The 18090-nt window shown below is 38.2% G+C and overlaps 1 protein-coding gene across 2 annotated transcripts in view; it reads right to left on the reverse strand.

Moving 5' to 3' along the window:
- Window positions 1–6371: 6371 nt before the first annotated feature.
- prrc2b (proline-rich coiled-coil 2B) overlaps window positions 6372–18090 on the reverse strand; it is a 72767-nt gene continuing 61048 nt past the window's right edge. For both annotated transcript variants that reach the window (XM_059994093.1, XM_059994092.1), the window contains exons 29-33: window positions 16549–16728; window positions 14978–15069; window positions 14220–14325; window positions 12716–12934; window positions 6372–11303 (exon numbers count right to left, since the gene is read on the reverse strand). In XM_059994093.1, the coding sequence (XP_059850076.1) occupies window positions 11106–11303; window positions 12716–12934; window positions 14220–14325; window positions 14978–15069; window positions 16549–16728 (795 nt within the window). In that variant the 3' untranslated portion in view covers window positions 6372–11105. The remainder of the gene's footprint in view (window positions 11304–12715; window positions 12935–14219; window positions 14326–14977; window positions 15070–16548; window positions 16729–18090) is intronic.

Raw genomic sequence — 18090 nt, forward strand, 5'->3', positions numbered from 1 at the left:
AGAATGAGAACCAGATTGAGTATCTCTGACAGATGTCATGAAATTTGTCTTTTGCCGATATGTTGCAGCTTCATCGTTCTAATGCAAATTGAAACTAAAGCGCTTTGTTTTTACATCGGGAGATACTTTACCCTACTTAACCATGGAATCAATCATTTCTTTCACACAACCTTCCTAATGGGGCTGCGTGCTTGTCGGACTCCTCTGGGCTATTCCGTTACTGTCACTTTAGCATTTCTTCCTGCACTATTCCGTTCCCTGTACAGTATTATGATGTGTACTGTTTACTCTGTGCCCTTCATGCAAACAAGGTTATTGCACACCGGTGAATATTGTCGTAGTTTCTCGTGCCCCACAAACGACCAGGAGACGTATTGGAGTATAAAAATATTATGGAGTATAAAACTTGTTTCATTTGCTGTGTAACTAGTCAGTTTGCTATGCATGTACCCAATTTAGTAGAATGAAATCTTAGGAATGTAGAAGACAATGGTGTGTTAATGAAAGGTAGGTAAAGAAATGTAGATTAGAACATAGCTCAGTTCTGAGTATTATTTGCTATGCATGCACCCAATTTGGTAGGAGACTGAATGTAAAATGTAGAAGACAATGGTATGTTAATGAGAGGTAGCTAAGAGATGTAGATTAGAACATGATTAAGCCAATTGATAGGAACAATAGGGACATGATGTACGTGTAGTACCTGTAATACGCAAATATAGATCGATTCCATTTGCTAATACAACTGGACAAATACTATAAAAAATGCTGTGTCCAGAAATCGGTGGGCAATCAGCGACTAGCTCAATGACTGTCTCAGCTTTGATTTGCAAATTAAAGTTTAACCCTTCTTGAAGACTCTTCTGCATCTCCTGGTCATTTGTGAGGCACGAAAAACCACGACAGACGCAGAAGATTCTTCAAGAAGGGTTAAACTTTAATTTGCAAATCAAAGCTGAGACAGTCATTGAGCTAGTCGCTGATTGCCCACCGATCCTTGGACATAGCATGTTTTATAGCAATCTCTTGGTTTAGTTGTATTAGCATATGCAATCGGTCTGTAGTTGCGGATCACACGTACATCCGCTACTATTGTTTCTACCCATTGACTTAATCATGTTCTAATCTACATCTCTTAGCTACCTCTCATTAACTTCTCATTGTCTTCTACATTCTTAAGATTTCGTTCTCCTACTAAATTGGGTACATGCATAGCAAATAGCAAGTTTCAAAGCTGATTACATAGTTTTGGTTACACAGCAAACAATCTCAACTTTTTACTCCAATAATATAAACTCACCAGAATCCGTATCTAAGATTGAGGCGATGCTGCAAAGATTCAGCAACCTGGTTCCTGGGATGGCTGCTCGTGTCCTAAGGGAAATTGAGCAATGTATCCATTTTGTAGCGTTCAGAAGAGATCAGCTCATTGAATATCTGGGAATAGAAAAGAAAGCTGCAGTGAAGACCTTCCGCATAGCTGAGCCCATAACCTCTTAAATAAGTAGGCTGATTTAGTACTGGAACACGGGGTGGGGGAATGGAAATTAGACAGATAAAAGCTCAAACAAGAGAAAATTTGCCGGTGCTGGATAAAAGCTCTTCACTTCTGTGAAGGGAGGCAAATGTTAGGGATTTTATATATACCCCAGAAGGCTGTGACTTTAAAATTAGAGATCTATAGCTTTCCAGGTATTTAGTCACTCGACCAAAGTATTAATTCCTTGGAAAAGGATAAGAATTGGGTAAGATTACAAAGCAGATATGATAGTGAGGTGGGCGGGGGAGGAAAGCTGCTCTCCCCAAAAAGTTAGATGTGGATCAAATAAACTTTACAACAGCTATGTACAGTACAATATTTGTTGAGTTAATGTTTTAAAGGGCATTGAGCAAAGAATGGTAAATTGAATCATAGTAAAGAAAAAAAGTGTAATCTCACTAATCTACTCTCATGCACGTGTTTTTGCGGCGATATATTGTAACTATCGGCAGTACCACCACCAAGCAAATGAAGTTTTTTTGATCGAGGAAATGAGTTTGAATACTTCAAGATTTCAGATTGTCTCCAGCACCAGAGGCACCACCCAGAAAATAGTTCAGAGTATAAACTTTAAGCAGTAACCCAAGCTGGAAGCTTCGACCTACCCAATTGTTAAATGAGGCTTCTAATCTGGGGTCCATGAACCCCTCATTTCATGGTAAGGCTCATTGGCATAAAAAAGATTATGAACCCGTGACAAATTTTCTTACGATCCAATATCAACAGTCGGACATTTACTTCTTGAAGGCAAAGCAAGTCTAATAAACAAGGCAAAGTGACAGGCAAGAAAGAATTTATTCGGTGCCACAATATAATATCTAAACCCAGTGGCAAAATTTATCTTTGAAAGGACTTAAAAATTATAATGTATTTCACAATTCACAACTTATAGGGGCTCTTTTTGCTTTGTTGCCAGCTTGCTTTTCCTCTTTAGAGCAGAGTTGTGAAACAAGAACGACTTAATCACTAAGCTCTCTCTCTCATCAAATGGATATTTCACACTATAGCACGCACTTTTGGGAAAAAATGTGATGGTGCTAATTTTAGGATAAAAAAACTTTCTGTATGAAACAATGCCCTGGGATCTTTTACATTTAGATGAATGGGTGTTTACTGCCTCATCCAAATTCAGTAGCTTTGTCTTATGTACTTAAGTTTCAATCAGTCTGTGTTTCAACCCTGAAGTCTTGTAGCGGTGTGCTACACGCAGCGCTAAAATTACGACACGGAGTCGGTAACTGCAGTCGAAGGAAAACTTTATTCGAAAACTTCAGCCTCACTTTTAAGCCTCTGTCAACCGGCCCCCAATGGCGCAGAGGCTCCAAAGCTCTGTGCTCGCAAACCCCCGTAGGCTATCTAATTGTGAGTCGGTTCGGATACGCTAGGAAATGGGTCGCCACAGTCTCTTAAATATCTGAACTTGATTCAAATAATGCAGTACAAAATGGCCCACAATTTACACCTAGCACTGCATCTAATTTGTGTTGCCTTCTTTATGCATATCTGAACTCAAAATGACCTCCAAGAAATTTGTGATCCGAAATACCAAGAACTACAAGACACCTAAGGATGCTAAGCCTAAGGATTTGCTCATAACAAATGAATATTGCTCAAGGAATGAAACATTATCAAGATACAAATCTATTTAAACTAACCATCAATATTTGACAGCCTAAGCTAATGGACCAGAAATCCAGCTTCAAATAAAAATCTCAGCAATCTTGGTATTCACGGGAAGCAAGACAAAAGAAAACTTATTTTATTTCATGTTATCCCAAACTACCTATGAAATTAAGATTTTAATCACTACAGAATCTAGCAAAATGTGTAGAACTACTTGCTCAGTAATGAATTTAGATTCAGAATAAAACCAAAATATTGAAATATCGAATGTCCTATTCAGGTTGTGCATTCTGTGACAGGTACAGTATTGTATCATTTTCTACCCCATTCCAAAGCAATCTGCTTTGTTAATTTTTCATTGGAAGTTTTGCTTTATGTCCTTAGAATAAGCTTCTGGCGAAATCCTGTCCCATTTGCAGTATCTTGGGATTTTTACTCAGATTGGAGACACTGAAAAATTGTGCACATCAAATTCACCTGGCCGTTAAACCAATTGTATATCAATGGTAGTCTTGCACGTGAAAAGTCCTCAGTTCAGTCTTGGGCCGAGTTGCTGTTTAGCCAGCCTTCTGCCACAGATTTTGAGAACTTTCAACTCTTGCCATTCTCATGATTTTCAACAGTTGCCTAAAATTCTGGAGAAATACAGTGGCACAGCTAACAGAGCTGCTGGCTCACAGCTCCAGCAATCCAGATTCAACCCTTTGGGTGTCACATATGAGTTGTGTTTCCTCCCACATTCATCATGTGCTGGTAATTAGCTGACCAATAAATAACGCCTGTGTATGTGAGTGACAGAATCCAATTTGGTGAGGGGGAGGGGCAGATCACTTGCAATATCAGAGGAAACAACACACTGGACCGTTACACTACCGTGCCCTCACTTCAGGAAGTCTGATCACCTGGCTGTACTTCTACTCCCCAAGTATAGGCAGAGACTGAAGACCGCAACACCAGTAGTGAGGACCACGAAGGTATGAACAAGGGAAGCACAGGAACGCCTTTGAATCGGTAGACTGTATTCAGGGATTCATCTTCGAATCTGTATGAGAATGTTGTAGTTGTTACCGACTTCATTACAACTTCTGTGGATGTATGCCAACAAAGGCTTACTGTACATTCCCAAACCAAAAGCCGTGGATGAACCAGGAGGTATGCCGTCTGCTGAAGGCTAGGTCCGTAGCATTCGAGTTTGGTGACTCAGGCCTATACCAGAAAACCAGGTATGATTTGTGGAGGGCCATTTCAAGGGTGAAGAGACAATTTCAGACAAGGTTGGGGGTGACATCAGATGTACGTCAACTCTGGCAGCGTCTGCAATACATTACTTCCTACACAGCGAAACCCAATAGCATGAATGGCAGCAATACTTCACTACCCGATGAACTCAATGCCTTCTATGCCCGCTTTGAAAGGGCGATTTATAACTACAGCTGTGAAGAACCCTGCTGCATTTGATGACCCTGTGATCTCTGCTTCAGAGGTCGATGTTAGGCTGTCTTTAAAGAGGGTGAACCCTCACAATGCGGAAGGTCCCGATGCAGTACCTGGTAAGGCTCTGTCTACCCGTGCCAACCAACTGGCGGGAGTATGGAAGGCAATTTTTAACCTCACACTGCCATGGGCGAAAGTTCCGACTTGCTTCAAAAAGGCAACAATTATACCACGGCCTAAGAAAACTAACGTAAGCTGCCTTAATGACTATTGCCCAGTAGCACTCGCATCTACAGTGATGAAATGCTTTGAGAAGCTGGTCATGACCAGACCGGACTCTTGCCCCAGCAAGGACCTGGATGCATTGCAATCTGCCTATAGCCAGAATAGGTCAACAGCAGATGCAATCTTAATGGCTCTTCACACAGCCTTAGACCACCAGGACAACACAAACACCGATGTCAGAATGCTGTTCATCGACTATAGCTCAGCATTTAATACCATCATTCCCACAATCCTGATTGAGAAGTTACAGAAGCTGGGCCTCTGTAATTGAATCCTCAACTTCCTAACCGGAAGACCACAATCTTTGCAGATTAGGAATATCTCCACCTCGCTGACTATCAACACTGGTGCACCTCAGGGTGTGTTCTTAGCCCACTGCTCTACTCTTTTCTATATCCATGACTGTGGGTAGGCATAGTTCAAATACCATCTTCAAAATTTGCTGATGATACAACCATTGTAGATAGAATCTCAGATAGAGATGAAAGGCTATACAGGAGTGAGATATGCCAACTAGTGGAGTGGTGTCACTGCAACAATCTTGTACTGGACATCAGTAAGATGAAAGAGCTGACTGTGGACTTCGGGATGGGTAAGATGAAGGAACACATACCAATCCTCAAAGAGGGATCAGAAGTGAAGAGAGTGAGCAGTTTCAAGTTTCTGGGTGTCAAGATCTCTGAGGATCTAACTTGGTCCCAACATATCGATGCAGTTATAAATAAGGCAAGACAGTGACTATACTTTATTAGGAGCTTGAAGAGATTTGATATGTCAACAAATACACAATACACTCAAAAACTTCTATAGTTGTTCTCTGGAGAGCATTCTGACTGGCTGCATCACTATCTGGTATGGAGGGGCTACTGCACAGGACCAAAAGAAGCTGCAGAGTGATGTAAATTTAGTCAGCTCCATCTTGGGTACTATCCTTCAAAGTACCCAGGATACCTTCAAGTAGCAGTGTCTCAGAAAGGCAGCGTCTATTATGAGGACCTCCAGCACCGAGGGTATGCCCTTTTCTCACTGTTACCATCAGGTAGAAGGTACAGAAGCCTGAAGGCACACACTCAGCGATTCAGAAACAGCTTCTTCCCCTCTGCCATCTGATTCCGAAATGGACATTGAACATGAACACTAACTCACTTTTTAAATATATATTATTTGGTTTTTTGCATGATTTTTAATCTATTCAGATATGTATACTGTAATTTATTATGTTTCTCCTTTTATATTACGTATTACATTGAATTGCTGCTACTAAGTTAACAAATTTCACAACACATGCTGGTGATAATAAACCAGATTCTGATTGTCGATGGAAATGTGTGAATAGTGTAAAAGTGTACAAGAATCCCTACTGGACTGAGTGTACCCAGTGGACTAAAGGGCCAATTTTTGTGCTGAAATACCATGATTGAAGGTATTTTTCTGATTTTAAAAAACAGCACCTGAGAGCTGCTGCCATTTTAATCAAACACACTGGAAGGAAAAAAAAGTTAACACTTTATTTGGTCAAGTGAAAAAAGCATCAGCTGCTTTATTTAAATAAACCAGATCCTTTCATATGGAAAGAGCTATTACAAATCACATATTTGAAAGGACAAACAATAGGTACTGAACTGTAAACCAGAGGCTAACACCCACCCAACCAGTTCAGCCTCATTAATAAATAACTCCTCAGTGTACACATATCCACTATCTGCCCTTTCAAATATCAAATCTACACGAAAACACAACAGATAAGGCCAAAAGACTATTATGCACGTTTCTGGTTACAAACAAAAAAAAATGGTAAATGTGTTAAGGTACGCTTTCAGAGCTTTTAACTCTTCTTGAAATAGAAGTGTAACATTTATAAAAAAATATAAAAAGGTATTGAGTTGCATGGTTCAGAAGATATACTCAAAAAATACACTTTAAAATACATGATGTAAAAAAAAGCCTCTGATTCCCCACTCCCACAGCACAACAGGTTTTGATATGAATTTTATTAGTTATGAACAAAAAAGGCATCCTTAGTATATTTCTGCCTACCAAGTTGAACACACATTTTTGACCAAAAAAAATATAAACTCAATCAATTGATAAATTAAAACGATCATCTCCATAGCAGGGGCAAATAATGACAAAGTTGAAAGTGATTCTGCATCAATTAAAATCATGCCGGGCATGCGCACTGCAAAGGACAACTTAACAATAAAATTTAGGCAGTTTGAGGGGATTTCTTACCTAAATCTTGACAACTGCACTCTCCAGATAATCTTGGATATGTTTTCTTCAATTTCAAAATTACTGCCTCTTATTAAATGAGCCACTGTACACTATACATTCAAAACTACAATTAAAACATGTAAAGTAACTACCTAATATTGTACACTGTTTCTGTCAGATGCTTGAGAACAAGAAACTCAAGTGAACATTTGCAAATGGATTATTTAAGATAAACATTAACAAATTTCTGAAAACGTGCACAGGTCTTTTGGCCCCACCATTACACAGAGTTGTCAAGACAATATATAAATAATTGATCACTGTAAAACATACCCAATGCTGGTACGTTTCAACACATCAGTACATATTAAATAATGTAGTGTTCAGGAGACCATTGATTCAGAAGAACTCACCAGTGGGACTGCTTCACTGATTACACAAGTGTTCTGAGAAATGCATTACAGGGATATCTATTTTTATAGCAAAATTGTTGATCTTTAAAGAGGAAATCTCATTTTGTACATAAGGAAACCATTCTCCTTTGTTTGCCCTGTTGAATTGGGGCAAACATTCCTGTAGGAAAAAAGACTCGAGAACGCTAGGCTTCTTGCCTATAATATTGTCAAACAAAAGCACTAGACAATAGGGGACTGCTGGGAAAGAGAATCATCCATCAGGTGGCAAGTTGGGTTATGGTTGCAGGAGCTTAAAGGGCCAGGTCTTTAGAAGTGTTGCATATCCTTACAGTATTCAAGAAAATAAGCCCATGCGTAGTGCTTAAAATTATGGAACACCACACTTTTGTAAAGAGATTAAAATACCAATGACAGATAACAGAAAACCAGATAGTCAAGTTGACAGTCACAAAGATCCACGTTCTAAATTTGCCCACCAGCTAACTCCTTGGAAACTCACCTTGGTTTGCATGTGGCTTCGTTGGCAGAAGAAAGCAAATGGTACACTCAGATTATAAGCACATGTTGATTAGATAACATGAGCTTTACGACAGTCATCATGGAGAGTTCCTTTGTGCACTTGACACCTTACCCTCTTTTTACCAAAACTTGAACTTCTGTCAGTACACAAAGCTTTCATTTAACTGCAGAGGCAAAGATCACCATGATGCATTGCTACCTTCTGAAACTACAAAACAAAATGAGGACAACTCTATTTCTCAGGCTGTGGACTTGAATCTCTTAAAAGTGCAGGCACCTTTACAAAGAATCATAATGCTACATAAATACCTGATAATGAACAATTCAGAGTATTATTTTACACTAGAAGCTGTTTGAATAGCTTTAGGTTCTTTAATAATAGTTTTGTCAACCATGCCCCTCCTGTTCATTTGCTCTAATTCCTTTCTTAAATGTTCTGTTGTTTATTGAAATTGACAATGCAAGTCACTTTTCTACCAAAGTACATTGAAAAGATACTGTAACTGGAGGTACCAGTTACTTTCTCTGATTACTCCGCTGCATTTCACTTCAGCATATAGTTATCAAGGTTAATAAACATTGAAAAATTGGTGGCAAGATTTTAGCAGTTTAAAAACTGATATCTGCATTGACAGGCTAGAATTATAAGTGCATTCACTTGACAGAGACTATGAGCTTTCGATGGGAAAATGGGAAAATAATGCGAGATTGCATTCAACACTAACTCAAGATGAGCCCGAGATCAAAACGATACCTGTTGTTACTTAAATTCAGTTTTAAAAACTATGTCTCATTGCTTTTCAGATTCTCCAATCACATAATTATTGTCTCCCATCTGATTCCTCCCCATTTCTCCAACAAATTATATAATACAAACTGAAAATTCTAAATCCATCATCTGCAGACAACTTAAATTATGCCACAACTTTGTAAAACATTGATCTACACTGTTGGATTCCTTACAAATTCACACAATGTTATGGGATGTCAAGGTTACACAACACAATAAAAATATCAAGGTGATTGTTTTGCTTTATATAAATTAGCTGTCTGTTAACACTAATGACTACTTCAAAATGTGAGATGATAACCCCCTCCCCTCAAAGGAAGAACTGGTGAGACCTTTGATTAAATCTTGCTGATTTTCATGAAATTTGAAAATTATAATCAAATGTATAAAAGTGATACCAAAATTTGTGAATTGGAAACTCCCAGAGAAGAAATGTTAGTATGACAACCGTTGTTATACCCTCTTATGTTAAAGCAAACAACCTGAATGAGAAGTGGAGATACAGAAAAAACTGCTCTGGAGCTCAGTAAAAGGACCTGTTCAGTTGTGTGAGACACAATAACTGAACAAACAATCTATCAGCAAAGATATTAGTGTGGGTGAATTAACATACGCACATACTTGTAGTTGTCTAGACCAGTTCACTGGCAATAAGAATGTTAATGAAGTGAACCCAGCAGTCAGCTGGAATGTGCCACGTACAACACATTCAGTATCATCACATACAGTACTAACTCAAACCCTGCAATAGTGCCAAACAGACTTGTTTCTACTAACGTAACTGATGACTGCAAATAAGCTAAATTAAATCCTTCCACCCACATTTGATCCAACATAATGGCAGGTAAAATGTCAAAGGTCATTTACCAGAATGTACTCTTAGAATTTAAACCCTTGGATTCGAAATGCACATCTCTTCAAGAGAATCCAGTCCATTAGACAAATGGAGGCCAACATTCATGATATACTTGTATACTAGTGAACTATGTACAGTGGAGTACAGAACTCTAAATAACAAAGTCAAGGACAGTTCAGCCTTACAGGACTCCCTGCAGTAGTCCGACAACATTGATGCCAAAGTTGCTAAGTTATTGCAATGCGCATGATTACATATGCACATTCATTTATTATATTTACCCACATGCACTATACAGGTCATGACTTGCAAGCATGGTACTATTTTTAACAAATGAGTACCTATTCCATTTTGGTGTCATGCTCCTCCAGGAAAGGATTCTCACTTTGCAGAACCAACAATTTTTCTCAACATTTAGCACATACAGAAACTACAGTGCTGGATAAGGATTTATATTTTGGGCAGTAATATGTGTGCTAAAGTCTAATTCAAATGGTCCAATTAGCCACTTTGGAAATACAGCATTATTCATAACTCATTTTTGATTGTAAAGGAGAAAATATGATGCAAGTAGTGAAGTTTACCAGTCAAACTCTAGACGTTATCAAAGTTGCCAACCAGCTTCAGTTGCAAACAATTAACAAACCATTTAGGTGGCAGTTACTAAGTGTACAGAAATGAACTGAAATAAACCATCAAACAACTAATAAAACTGCATTCAGCTGCAATTTCTCCAAGTAAAATTACTACTACTGTGGGAACTGCAATTTCAGTCATTATGAAAATCACAAGTTGAAATGCACTACATCTTGGTCAACCAATTTTTCAGTGTAACATGGCCAAAATAAACATGATTCGATTATCAAGTGACATTCAGCAACTACGCCTTTCTGCAAGTCTGTCACAGAAATAATTTAGATATTCCAATTTTCTGATTTCTTTCCTCCATCACAAAAGAACCAATGATTTTAGAAGTTAGCTGATGCACCATGCTGTAAAGCTGTGACGTCAGGTGCAATTTACTGTGTATGAAAGGAAACCAGCACATCAACAACCAGAACTCAGTACAATTCTTCTATGCAGCCATCCTGCACCGTTTCAAATGGATACTCTCTTGCCCAAGTTGGATACATATCCTGAATTCAACTGTGGATACTGAATTAATAATTATCCTCTAATGAGAAGTACAAAAACTTCAAGTTCACATTACCTTGCACTGGTATCAGTTTTACTCTCTGCTTTAAAAGACTGAGCAGCAAATGAAACAGCATTTAAAAAAAATGAAGTCTTAGCATTCCAGATATCCCGGGTCCTTTCTGATTTTTATATACATATATATTTAGATATATATCATTTTTTTTAAACTGTAGGGGATCCTTATGCTTCCCCATCTTCTGCTTTAATGCCAATGTGTACAACTGGTCCAGTTCAAAGAGCTCTTTCCTGTGTCACAGCCTCGCTGGCTGGGTCCTGAATGTTTGATACATTTAAGGTTGAGCTTTCTTCTCCATGGTCAGCATTAGAAGTGGCTGGTTCTACTTTCTGGGTAAGGTTAGCAAGCTTCCCCTGCTGATGCTGTTCAAAGAATTTTTGGGTCAACTGTAGCACCTCTGCCCGCTGTTTAGCCTATGAAAATAAATAAAGGCACTTAATACTTTCATTATTACAGTAGACTGCCCTCAACAAAATTATCACAAAAATGGCTTTGAACCAGAAATTTTGTCTTCAGAATCAAACTGTTCTTTATCTGTCTTGTGGTAATGAACAGGTTCTGTTTTTACATATAACCACAAGTCAAATTTGTCCACAGGTTGCAAAATACACAAAAACACCTGATATGGTAATCATAATGAACAGCATCAAAAGCACTTAAGTATGATAGGATCAATGACCATATGTGGAGAGTGAGTGAGTGTGAGAGAGTGAGAGCGAAAGAGAGAAAATAAGTTAGCTCTGTTGTTCATAAGAATTAATTCATGCACGTAGGTCAAACTTTAGAATTTCAACAATTTTATGGCAGCTCTTTTGTGAGTTGTTGATCCATAACTTGGTCATTCTAACCTGGGGAGAGTATGTATAATCATACTTTTATATCCTAGTAGTTAATAAATAATTCATAAGCAATGTAGGATAATTCCCACTGAACTGTAGCTGTATGTGCTACACATACAAAATGCTGGTGGAATGCAGCAGGCCAGGCAGCATTTTGTGTGTGTTGCTTGAATTTCCAGCATCTGCAGATTTCCTCTTGTAGCTGTATGTGATTTTGTTGATATTGTAGCCATGGAAAAAAAAGAGCAACTTTGTGGGAGTTTGGAAAGGCTCATCAAAACGATGCCTGGGACACTGCACGTTGCAACAGGAAAAATTAAGCAGATTAGTCCAGTAATCTCTTCATTTTAGAAAGATGAGAGGCTTTCTCATATGAGGGGCTCCGTGTCACATTTATCAATTCATAAAGGCTTGATAAACTAGATACAAAGTTTACATTTTCCCTCCTGAATTCTGCCTGGGGTGTCTCAAACTGAGAGTTGCAGTCACAAAATAAGGGCTGGACCTTCAGGAGAGATGAGAAGGAATTTCTTCAGATGTTGGTGAAGCTTAGTAATTCACTACCTAACTGAAGGCACAGTAAAGAATATAGGGGTTTGTGCAGGAAGAGATACTGGGATAAAAGATCAGCTACTATCTTACTGAATGGCAGAGCAGGCACAGGGGCCAAATCCTGCTTATGTTTTTATTGTGCCACTGATTATTTCCTCCAATGGAGCTCAATGAAGAGCTTTAGGTCAGCTTTCCCAATCAGGAAGAAACTCATTATACACAGTTCTTACTTATTTCCATTTATAGCAATAGCACAAGTTGCAAATAGCAGTATCTTGCTTACTTCAACGTGGACACTGTAAAATCTGGGTAGAGTAGAAAGCTGAAGAAAACCGACACCCCAAAAGGAGGGACTTCAACTTTTTTTGACAATGTAGGAATGAGACAGGAAGCAGAAAGATCTTGGTGTTTTTGCACCATTTAGACATGCTCACCTTGATATCTTCTTCTCCTCTTTCAGAGTTGCAAGTGCGAATTGCTGGCACAGAATTTTCTCGACTGGAGCTATGCATTCGAGGCGGGCGTACTGTGATAGAAGGTGCAATGGGCCCTTTGTTCATTTGCATTACAGGACGCTGTATTGGAGTTGGGTATGTTCCTACATTGGGAGGCCTCATGTGCATGATCATGTTGCCCTGGGGTGGAGGTGGTATCTGAATAAATTGAACAAGAAATCGGGGAAATAAAACAAAATTAATTGCCTTTAAGTAGTTTCATGTTAGATTCCAACAATTTAATAAATATATTGGTAAAATATAATTGTGCATAACCCATTTCCATTCCTGGCATGGCAGTAGAGATTCAGCAGACTAGTCCTAAGCTCTTTACTGTTTAAAAGAATGAATTGAAACAAATTCATGAGAAGCTTAACAGGGCAGATGGAGATTTGATATTGTCTGTAGTTGGGGAATCTATAAAACAGCTTTTATAATCTTAACATATGGGGTGGGAGGGGTGCTGTATGTGGTGACTATTCAGTAGCATAAGAAAGTGGATTTCAACCATATTTTTGTGATTTTCTATCTATGAGAGCTATGTAGGCTCATTCCGAATGTACTCAAGCCAAGTTCAATAGATCTTTCAATATTAAGGAAATAAAAGATAATGGGGTTAGTGCAGGCAATGCCAGTCAAGTTAAAGACCAGCCACAATCTTAATGAATCATAAAAGAGTTAAGACCAATTCCAGATTAAATATTTTCCTTTGATGCCACTTGTAATCTATAGCAAAACATTGCACACCATGATTACTAGACCTTCAGCCAGTGAGATATTGGATTTAATATTCCAAATCCTCTTAGTATAATTTCCATCAGATTTACAAATAGCTACTCTATTCACAAAATGCTGAAACAACAAAACTTTAGCCTAATTTTGCTCAATACACAAATGTACCCAAGTTGTTTGAAGGAGACAGGTAGTTCTAAGGGACAAAGGAAAGTGAAATGTATGTCCATTTTGCCAGGAAAAAAAAATAGAAATTACCTGAACAGAGAGATTACAGAAGCCTGAGATGCAGAGAGGTTCAAGTGTCTGTCAGCTTTCCCATATATTTCCCTTATGCTATGCAAAAGGGAAGTATATGGAAAAGTTAACATAATTATTTATTGCTAGAGGTACTGAATACAAAGCAGAGAGGTAATTACGTAGATATACTGGGAGACTGATATACATTATTTGTCTCCTTGGTTAAGGAAAAATGCAAGTATGTTGGAAGTAATTTAAAGAAGGTTTACTGAATGAATACCTGGAATGGATAGATTATTTTACTAAGTTTAACAGCGGGCTTGATTGAAACATCTCCTCTTATATGCTTCCAGCATGTATTAATTGCTCTCTACATCATCAGATTTTATTCAAAAACTTTGAGCACTCTTTTGTCATATCCCATATTTTTTACATTCACATCAAAGTTCTATTCACAGGCGTAATCACAAACCTGCTGGGCGTAGTGGCCCTGGATAGCTCCGGGAATATTTAGGCCCATTGTGTTAGCAGCTGGTCCGGGTCCAGAAGTTTTCCCACTTGGGCTTGAACAACTAGGTCTGAAAAATACAAGTGAACCAGAACACATTGAAGCACGAAGCAAAAATACATGCAAACCGTGAATCTTTCTTATCTTTAAATTAACAGACATATAAATTAGCACAGGGGTCTAATGGTTCATGAAATTATAAGAAAAAACTATCTAATTTGATTAATTCTTCCTTTGGTCAGGTTTCATTGTTCAGCCACTGGTCAATTTTACAAATGCAAATAAAATATTCCCTCACCAGGTGTGAAACAAATCTGTTTTAAATTTATTTTCTCCTCCCCATTTGATGCTAAACTCCTGAATTCAATCTGTACTTTAGCTTTAAATGGGTATCAGCATCTGAATAACCATGAATATGCACTGCCAAAATGTGAACAAGTGATTATTATAATAAAATGAAATATCAACAATCCATACAGTAATTTATAATAAGTTCAACTCCATTCCTCTTTACTTAAATCAAATTAAAGTGAGCTGTGCATGGAACAGTCCATTCACAAAATAAAACCAGATTTATTACACATGATAATGAAGCAACACTTAGCTTAAAACATCAGATTTGGCACAAATAGTACAAATCAAAACCTATTATAAGACAAAACGACACTGAATTTAAAAATAAACACAATTACTTCCCTAAACATTTTTCAAAAGGCAACTACCTGAAGAGGTTTGGTACAGGACCTCCAGAGATCCCAGAGGAAATCTGTTTGTTGTCTGCAAATTGAAAAGCTTTCAGATCAATTTGTGGAATCTGAAAAAAAAACACATTTTGACATGAATCAATCTTCTCTTCACTTAAATATTGTGCTTTGTGATACAATCTCACAATACTGCAATTATACTTGTCCAACACCAGTACTAGATTGACAGTGAAGATCTACACTTCTACCCTTTGTAACGTGCAATAACTTTCCTTAAGCATTCAGTCTAACTTCTTTGGAATTTTATTCAATGTTTATTTACATAGGTAAAGCAGATATCAAAACAGGAACATCAGTGTAAATAGTCAATATTGGCAATTATATTCCACGTCAGCCAAACTAACAGTCAGGCAGTACCTATGCAGAGAATAACAGTCAATGTTTTGGGCCAAGACCTTTCATGAGGAATCATCAACCTGCTTACAGCCAACCCATCCTACTTACATTAACCTGCCCTGTTTCAATAACTCTTCAATTCAATATTCCTTCAACACTCGTCTAATCCAACCTATAGTGCCTATAAAATGTATTCACCCCCAAGAAGTTTTCATGTTTTATTTTTGTACAACATTGAATCACAGTGGATTTAATTAATTTTTAATGTCTACAAATTGATCTAAATATGAAACACCAATTCATCACTGGTGCAGCCAACTGGTTTTAGAAGTCACATAATTAGTTCTGTTTTTGGAGCCCCAAGTGAGTCAAGGTGTTTCGATTGATTGTAGTAAAAATACACCTATATCTGGAAGGTCTAACTGCTGGTGAGTCAGTGTCCTGGCAAAAACTACACCATGAAGACAAAAGAACAGTCCGAGCAACTCAGAGAAAAGGTTATTGAAAAGCACAAGTCAGGAGATGGATACAAAAAAAATTAGAACATCAATGAATATCCCTTGGAGTACAGTTAAGTAATAATTAAGAAATGGAAATAATATGGTACAGCAGACAGTGCAAGAAGGGGACTAGTGAGGAAGGTCACCAAGAGATCTAAGACAACTCTGGAGGAGTTACAGGCTTCAGTGGCTGAGATGGGAGAGACTTTGATGGGGATGAATACTTGAACAATCAACTATTTTGTGTATTATATTTGTAATTAATTTAGATCACTTTGCTGAGATCTGTTTTCATTTTGACACAGAAATGTCTTTTTTTGTTCATCAATGTCAAAAAAGCCAAATTAAATCCATTATGATTCTATATTGTAAAACAATAAAACATGAGAACTTCAAGAGGGGTAAGTACTTTTTATATGCACTGTAACTGCCATCTTCATTCCTGACTCAACCACCAAATATGTTCTGAAGGGTCTCAGCCCAAAATGTCGACTGTTTATTCATCTCTATAGATACTGCCTGACCTGCTGACCTCGTGTGTGTTGTCATGGGAATGAACCCCAGACACAAAACTCTCAGTGTAAAGGTGACTGCTCATGGATATGATAAGCACCAACAGAGGCCCAAACGGAATTTTTTTTCTGCTTTTTATTTTAAATCTCCACATGCCAAAGTGAAAGCAACTGATCTGACCTCTCTGCCAGTAGGTAAAATAGGAGGTTGTGATCCTGGGGGCAAGATTCTTCTGGTCCCTCCAACACTCATGCTCTGTGCCTGGGGAAGCTGGATGGACTGCGTTAATGCAATCAATTGTTGCTGGCCCGAGCCAAATCTAGGTAGCGACAACTGGGATCCAGGCATGGACATGGTCACCTGTAAACACAGAAAGAAAAGGTAATTTAATTTTTGAATCTAATCATACCAATGTAAATTACATGATTCATGCATTAGATTCAATATGCTGCATGCACAACAGAAACCTACCATGTCTAAGTGCCACTGGAAGTAGCAAAGAGTTAACCATTGTCACATATCATTTTAAGTGAATACTGACATTCACTCAAAAAGAAACAAACCTTTTACAGTACTGTGTAAAATTCTTAGGTATATGTAAAAAAAAATCTGTAAAGCAAAATGTTTTCAAAACTAATGAAAGTTTATAAATATCAAAAAAATTTTAAAGAGCAGTAAACAGTAAAAAAAACTAAATCAAAACAATATTTGGTATGATCATCCTTTACATGTAAAACTGCATCAATTCTCTTAGGTACAGTCATGTAGTTTTCTAAGAAAAAAATTGGCTGATAGGTTGTTCCAAGTGTCTTGGAGAACTTGCACAGTTCTTCTGCAGACTGTGACTGTCTTGCTTGGTTCTGTCTCTCCAGGTGATCCCAGATACCGTCGCTGATGTTGAGAGGCCATATCATCTATTGTAGAACCCTTTGTTCTTTTCGCTGAAGATACTTCTTTATGATCTCAGCCATGTTTTTGGGTTCATTGTCCTGCTGCAGAATGAAGATCAGATGTCTCCCTTATGATAGTGCATGATGGATGAGAATCTGCTTAAATTTCTTAGCATTGAGATCTGAATTAATTCCAACCAGATCACCAACTCCATTTGCAGAAATACAGCCTCAAACCTGCACAGAATCTCTGCTGCGTTGACTGCAGATACTCACCCATGTAACACTCTCCAGCTCGGCTGTAACAAACTGCCTCCTGCTTGAGCCAAATGTTTCAAATTTTGACTTGTCAGTCCAGAGCACTTGCTGCCATTGTTCAGTGAGTTGCTTGGCTTTGCTTCCACTTCAAAATGGACTTTTGGCAACACCTCTTCCATGAAGACCACTTCTGACAAGACATCTCCGGACAAAAGAGGGTGTACTTGGGTTGCACTGGTTTCTGCAAATTCAGTGATGGATTTCTTCCAATTTACAAAGGACCTTAGTTTGATGTATCTCTTGTCTGCTGCACACAGTTTCTGTGTCAACCACTGTGCTTCTGGTGCTCAACCTTGCCCCTTCGTGCTTCTTCAGAAGAGCTTGGACAGCACATCTTGAAACTCCAGTCTGCCACGAAATTTCTGCTTGGAAGAGACCTTGCTGATGCAGGATGACTAACTTGTATCTTGTTGCAATACCCATTTTTGCCATGGTGTAAGAATTGATGATTTAAAGGTTAAACTGTCACATCTGCCACACCCCTCACCTTTTAGTTTGGTTGTCCTTCGCTCAG

This window comes from Hypanus sabinus, chromosome 18 (assembly GCF_030144855.1).
Source record: "Hypanus sabinus isolate sHypSab1 chromosome 18, sHypSab1.hap1, whole genome shotgun sequence".
NCBI lineage: Eukaryota > Metazoa > Chordata > Chondrichthyes > Myliobatiformes > Dasyatidae > Hypanus > Hypanus sabinus.